Source organism: Vombatus ursinus, unplaced genomic scaffold, assembly GCF_900497805.2.
Source record: "Vombatus ursinus unplaced genomic scaffold, bare-nosed wombat genome assembly UNPS02010394.1, whole genome shotgun sequence".
NCBI lineage: Eukaryota > Metazoa > Chordata > Mammalia > Diprotodontia > Vombatidae > Vombatus > Vombatus ursinus.
In genome coordinates, this window is record NW_020950172.1 from 7,201,282 (window position 1) to 7,208,112 (window position 6,831).

At 54.3% G+C, this 6,831-nt stretch overlaps 1 protein-coding gene across 3 annotated transcripts; it reads right to left on the reverse strand.

Annotated features, from left to right (window-relative positions):
• Positions 1–208: 208 nt before the first annotated feature.
• Positions 209–5,222, reverse strand: ARSA (arylsulfatase A). 3 transcript variants are annotated; one of them, XM_027854418.1, is made up of 10 exons: positions 5,020–5,222; positions 4,888–4,925; positions 4,173–4,426; positions 3,630–3,870; positions 3,172–3,390; positions 2,815–2,984; positions 2,585–2,709; positions 1,642–1,769; positions 1,455–1,557; positions 209–1,140 (listed from the first exon to the last, which is right to left on the reverse strand). In XM_027854418.1, the coding sequence occupies exons 3-10, from the start codon at positions 4,388–4,390 to the stop codon at positions 803–805; spliced, it is 1,542 nt and encodes a 513-aa protein (XP_027710219.1). In that variant the 5' UTR covers positions 4,391–4,426; positions 4,888–4,925; positions 5,020–5,222; the 3' UTR covers positions 209–802. The 3 variants fall into 3 exon arrangements, with proteins under 3 accessions (XP_027710219.1, XP_027710220.1, XP_027710218.1); XM_027854419.1 differs by lacking the exon at positions 4,888–4,925 and having other exon boundaries at positions 5,058–5,222; XM_027854417.1 differs by lacking the exon at positions 4,888–4,925.
• Positions 5,223–6,831: the final 1,609 nt, after the last annotated feature.

Consider the following 6,831-nt stretch of genomic DNA (forward strand, 5'->3'; position numbering starts at 1 on the left):
AACAATGTGGCAAATAGTTAAGGAATAACATCACACTCTTTCCAAAACTACTGAGGGAGAGCAGGAGCCAGTGTGTGCAGAAAGAGAAGCTGTGGGCAGGTAATGCCTAGAACATAAGTTTCAGCTTTTCCTGACAGTGATCAGGCATGGTAGGTAACATTCAATAGGAATTTTGAAAGAGGTGAGAAGAAAAGGGAAAGGCATCAAATTGTGCTTTGATGTTGATATTTATTTAAATCTTGCTCCAAATTGTATTCCCCCTTAAATTTTATTGGAAAATTCATAATTAGTGCTTGTATTAATATCTCAGTCAAAAGTTTATTTTAATAAGGAATGTTGAAGACCTCAAGGTTGTGCTTTTATCTAACCTCTCATGATTGTGAGGATTGACCGGATTGAGAGGAATGACAACGAACCCACTTGTTTGACCTGTATTCCATAAGCCAAAGCATCACCATTCAGGCAGGGGTAGATGTTGGGATTCTCTACATAGAGATTTCAGAAGAAATAACCGACCCTTAGGAATTCCAGGGAGACATGAAAATTATTACCTCATCTTGCTGCACAGAGAAGAGTCTGGCTGGGATATCTGAGCCACTGGCCAGTGACCCCCCCAATCTTGATACATGCTCTGTATCCAGTGAAGTGGCCTGAGCTTGAGATTGTGCAGAAAGGATACATGCTGGATGTACGGCCCTGCTCATGAGTCAGAGTAATCTTTGAATAGCAGTTTTAAGGATTAATGGTCAATGGGCCATAGGGGTGACTGAAAGACCACAAAGTCACTCTGACGTCCATGCATTCACTTGTGGGGAGTGTTATGTTGAGAGCCAGGACAGTTACAACATTCTGGCCAGGGGGAACAGCCTGCTCGGCAGCAAAGTTCCAGAGTTGGGTCCAGGCCTTTGGCAATCTGACTTGATGTAAAAGTTATGGCAGCATCAAACTGGGCCTTGAGTAGCCTCATCTCCTTCAGGGTTTCAATGGTTTTTTTAATCTCCTCCTTGGGACCGTGGCTCAGGAGTTCATAGTTCTCACCAGGGTCTGTCTCCAGGTCATACAACAGTGGAGGCTCATGGGGAGTCAGTGGGGTGAGGGCTTGGCAGGCTGGGTCAGCAACCATATCACTGTGTGTAGAACCTAGATAGTGATGAGGGTAGGGAACAGAGGAGGAAATCCTGGAGTGGTATGGGGGTAGAATCATAAAAGGTACAGGGCACAACCAAAGGTAGACTCCAGGGAGGGATCCAGGGGACTTGGTCAGCTGGGCCTGGAAGAGGACAGGGATATGGGAGGGTGGGGGCCCCTGGGAAAAGCAGGGAAGATGGGACAATGAGGGACCCAGGCAATCCACCCCCATCAGTGGCTCTGTCCCTGAGTGCCAGAAACTCTTTGAGTCTTGAATTTTGGGGGTGGGGCAGGTGCCTCAAGTTGTTGTGAGTCGCTAGAATTACCCTGGGTGAAGAAATGTGCCTTGTACTTCCCATGCCGGATAGCAAAGACACCTTGGGTCTCATCAGGGAATGGGGGGTAGAAGTAGAGAGTCTTCCGTGGGCTCTGGAGACACAGGGACATAGAGGTCAAGGGATCTGGGGCTTGGAGACTAGCAAGGAAGAACACCCAGGGTCCCAGCACTCTTACCTTGCCTGTGCCCAGGAGAATGGGGCTCAGGTCCACCCCATCGAGGGTGACATTGGGTAGCTGGGCTCTTGCCAGAGCGGCTACAGTGGGCAGCAGGTCCAGGACACTGGCTAGCTCATGGGAGACCCCTGTGTGGAGGAGCCAATCAGGACAGCCTCCAGCAGGGGGCACCTCTCACAGGGCCTGCCAGGGTGGTAAATGAAATGCCTTTTCTCTCTTCTCTGCTGAGCCTCTTTCCCTTCATGGAGGCATGGGGTGGGATTGGGGGAGGTTGACATCTGGAGGCCATGGACAATCAATGTCCTTAGAAGAGGCAGCATGTGCCTTGGAGTCAAAGGATCTGGGTTCAAATGCTGACTTCAGCCCTACTAGCTGTGTGACCTGGGGCCAGTCCCTCCCCAATCTGAGCCTTGGGATTCTCACCTGTAAAATGGGGATGTGACCCCATGCTGCCTCCTTCCTTAGGACTGTCGTAAGCTTTTAACAGCCCTGCTCAGTCCTCCATGTACATTTTAGGAGGAGTCAGGAGGCAGAGTCTTCTTCCTTTCCCTCCCCTCCCTCCAGCTAAGTGACACATAGGCCAGATCTTGACATATGAGAGGTTGAGAGGGGGAGGGGAAGATTAAAGAGGCTGTGGAATGGTCTACTTCAGGAGGTAGTGAGCTCCCTGTCGTGGGAGGTGGTTGAGCTAAGGCCGGAGGTTGTAGAAGGGTTCAGGATCAGATTAGAATAGATGATCTCCAGAAACCCATGTGAGCGGGAGGGGATTGGTGGTGGGCAAAACTGGAAGGGTCAACTTCCAATAGAATGGACCCAAGATATGGGAGTCAGGAGGGTCTCATGGAGGAGCCAGGGCTCAAGATTTGGGTGTCAGTCTACCCTTATTCCCTGGGTTGTTTCTACCCAAGGGTCAGCCTGGAGAACTTGCTGGTCAGAGACTGACCTGGCATAATGTGGCCTGGCCAGAAGGCCAGAGCAGGTTCTCGAACACCACCCTCATAGGTTGTCCCCTTTCCACACCGGAGAAGGCCAGAGGAGCCACCCCGGAACATGCGCATGGTCTCAGGGCTATAAAGATAGGCACAAACATGGAGGGGGGGTGGTGTGAGAGCAAGAGAGACACCATCATGACAATGACAAATGTCTACCTGACCACCTTCCCAGCCCCTGTACCCATTATCCGCTGTGAAAAGGACCAGAGTTTCTTCGATTAGTCCAAGGCTCTCCACAGTATTCAGTAGTACCCCCACAGCTGAGTCCAGCTCCATTAAGGCATCCCCAAATGGTCCCCGGCCAGAGCGCCCCACAAAGGTTTTCCCACTGAACTGGGGGTAGTGGGTATGCTGCGGGCAGAAACAGGGTCACAGCCAGGTGTGCATGTGAAAGAAACAGCTGTATCTCTGCTTTGTCTCTGGGGCAAGGATTTGGGCAATCTCCTCCCTCCCTCCCCCAGCCCAGCAAAGGTTGGGGGTAAGGAAAGATCAGCTCAGTGTCATAGGGCAGGGCCTGGGATGATGTGAAGTCACTCACATGGGAGGCATAGTACAGAAAAAAAGGCCGGCCTTGGCGGGCAGCATCCACCATGAGGTTCTGGGCAAAGGCCACATACTGTTTCTCCAACCCAGGCAGCCAGGGGGGCTGTTCCTTCACTGACAGGTTAGCCATAAGTGGAATGGGGACGACGCCCTGGTCACAGCCTCCAAAGCAGAGGGTGGCTGGTGGGAAGCAGGTCAGGTTCTGGCAAGGGCCCTGTGGTGGCACAGGGCAAAGGGATGAGGGGGAGAGTGGGTAGGATTCTTTACCACATGGCCCCAGCTCCTGCCCATTTACTTCTAGCCCTGATCCACTGCCCCTTCAGTCCCCAATCTCCACAGTTCTATCCTGGATTCTTTGTCCACTTACTTCAGTCTCAATTTGCTCCCTCCCTAGGACCTCCCATCCCCTTGACTTATCAATCTGCCCACTGGTCCCAGCCCCTGACCCCACACCTGATCGTGGGAGTAGGGAATTCCTAGGAAGCGGTGAAATCCCTGATGTGGGGGCAAGAAGGAGCCATTGGGCCCCACACCCAGATGCCACTTGCCGGCCATCCCAGTGAGGTAGCCCTTCTCAGCCAGGACCTCAGCCATGGTCACCTCATCCAGGGGGAGCCCACCCCGGGAGCCAGGGTATAGGACACCTGGGTAGAGCCCTGAACGTACAGGGTACCGTCCAGTCAACAGTGCTGCCCTAGAAGGAATGAATAGGGATTAGAGAATCCTTGGGGGGGGGGTCTCTGGAGAGAGAAGATCTCCACAGAGAGAAAAAGGATCAGAGAAAGTTGTGTGTCTGTGGGTGGGAGTGGGCAGAGAGAGGAAGAAAGAAGATGCAATTAGGAGTTCTGGGGGAAGGGAGGCTTGCTGGGAGTGAGGTACAGAAGTTAACGGAAGTGCAACTGGGGTTAGATGGTGGGGAAGGCACAGTTGGTGGGTCAGCTGAGGGTTGAAGAAGTGAGGTTCAAAAGGCAGGATCCTGGGGTTCATCAGCCTCACCTAGACGGGGTACATAGTGGGACAGGCACATAGAAGTCAGTGAAGCGGAGGCCACCGGCTGCCATTCGGTCGAGGTTGGGTGTGGATGAGCTGGGGTGGCCATAGCTGCCCAGGTCCCCATAGCCCAGGTCATCCGCAAAGATCAGAATGATGTTGGGGGGTCTGGCAATGGCTAGGCTGATGGCCAAGGCCAGGATCAAGGGCCACAAAATGGCCATTGTGCCTTCTGCCTACTGACCAGCAGTCTGAAAGATCTGTCAGGAAAACCTACACATGAATCCTGGAGCCTTCTCAGCACCCATCTGAGATACTCCTCAAAACTCAGACCTGACTGCATTCCCACCCCCTAAAGTTCCAGGGGCCCTGGATCTAATCATTGCTAAAATTTTAGGGTTCAGAACTGGAGAGGATTTGGGGGATTGTTTCATCAAAGCCCTTGATCTTACAACTGGGAAACGGAGGCCCAGAGAGGTTAAAGTGATTTGCCCAGAGTTATAAAGGCAACCGAAGTAGCAGAGCAGGACCAAAACCCAGGTCCCCTGACCAAATCTTTGGGCAAGAGTTCAGACTTGATCTGCCTGACCCCCCCGGGCAGAACTGGAGGACAGTGGCCTGGAGGTAGACTTGGAACACCGAGAAAAGGAAGAGAGCTGTCCAACAGCTGGGTGACCTGACTCAGGGAATGGTCGGCTCCTCCAAGCCGAAATGGACCCACCATTTGTTGGGAATGTTGGAAGGAAGATTCCTGGGACTCTGCGGGTTAGAGCAGAAAACTTCTAGGTCCTGGACGCCCCGACACCCCTGGCTGCCCCCGGGCTCCCTGCCTTGCATGGGGGCCCACACTGACCTAGGAGTAGTGCCGCGCCTGCAGTGACCAGTACGAACCCCGGCGGCTGCTTGGCGCTGTCCGCTCTGCTGCTGCCTGTCTGGCCCCGGGCTGGAGGGGAGCGAGGGGGCGGGGACGGAGAGAGTGGGAGGGAGGACTCCTGGGGCCACCACAGCCTCAGTTGGGCAGGGAGGCGTCCCTGCCGCCTCCACCTCCCCAGGGATACTTCCGCCTTACTCGGTCCCCACCCCCATTCCCACCCCCACCTCCAGCGCGAGATACCCGTGACTGAGCCAGGAGCGGAGCATCTTGGGAAGAGGAGGGGCAGCCTGTTGAGGTTGGGGAGACTGGTCCCACTGTAGGGGGACCGCCGGAACTTCAGTCTGGGAGGGGACCGGGTAGGTACCCAGGGAGGAGTCAGGCACGGCCAAGGCGTGGTCATTTGTGCTTCGCGGAAGCTGAGGGCCGGACACCCCCTCCAGGAGGTCGGACCTGGGATGTCACGATGCACCAGACTCTGTCCCACTGTGCCCCACCCCCAGTTACCCGAGCTTGTGCCCGCCTCTGCCTGCTCTGGCCTGACATGGTTTGTCCCGCCTCGGGCCCCTCACCCTGATCCCCATCCCCACCCCGCACTGGGCTGCGCGCGGAAAATGCCAGGAAGTAGCCGCTGCTAAAGAGGCCCGAGCTGAGGCCCCGAGGGGCGGGGGCGTATCGAGTGCCGTTGGATGTCCTGCTGAGATTTCCTTCCCGGTCAGCCAGCAGCCTCCTCTAGGAAAACCGCAAAGAACGCAAAGGACGAGAGCTCTGTACTTTCGGAGGCAGCCCATCCATTCCACTTGGGAGAGCTCTCATTTTTAGGACGTTTTCCCTGACGTGAGGCCTAAACCCGCATCTTTGCAGTGTATCCCACCGCTCCTGGTTCAGCCCAATTGGGCCGAGCCAAGCACGACTCATCCCTCTTCCCGATGACTCCTCCCTCCTGTTGTCCCTGAGCCTTCTCCAGGCTAAATGTTCTCGTGCCCTTCTCCATCTGCTCACTCTTCTGGTTGCCCTCTAGCAGACGCGCTCCAATTTGTCAACGTCCTTTCTAAAATGTGCATAGAGCGGAACAGCAGTGCTCTAGAACTTGAGAATCTTAGAGATGGGAAAGGCCGGGGGAAGTCATCTCCTCCAGTCCCCGGCCTCACGCAGGAATTTTCTTGACAGCCTCCCCAGGCTATTTTATTCATCTCTGTGCTGATGATTATCATCCAGGCGTCCTGGTCTTGCCAAATCTCTGGGGGATGATCTCCCAAAATGTCCTCCTCACCTTTGCCCAGCACCTTGGGGGACACATGCCAACCCTTCACTTTAATTCCTAGGGTCCATCTTAGGGGTTTCAGCACTATCTGGTTCTCCCCTGTGTGACCTATTTGGGGGTCACTCACTGGGCTCTGCTATGGCTGTGTGAGCCTTTCTCTCCCCATAGTGGCTGCCCATTCACATTCCTGAATCTGCTGAACCCTCACACTCTCCTTGTGGGACCTCCTACCCCTGTGGGGCCTGGGGCTAACACTATTCTTGCTGTCTTCTCCAGCACGCATCAGTCGCCAGCTATGCTCACCTGCTAAGCTCATCCTCTTCCCACCTGGTCTCTGTACCCAGGTCCACAATTGCTAAGGGCTGGAGAAATTATCGCTATTATTTGTCCTGTACTTGGCATACAGATTTTTCCTGTGGGCTTCAGGCCTTGCCTGCTCCCTCTCTTGGCTTTCCATGGAATTCTGAACCCTGGGCTAGAAGGGCTATTGCCTTACTGCAGAGGTCCCCAAACTTATTTGGCCTACTGCA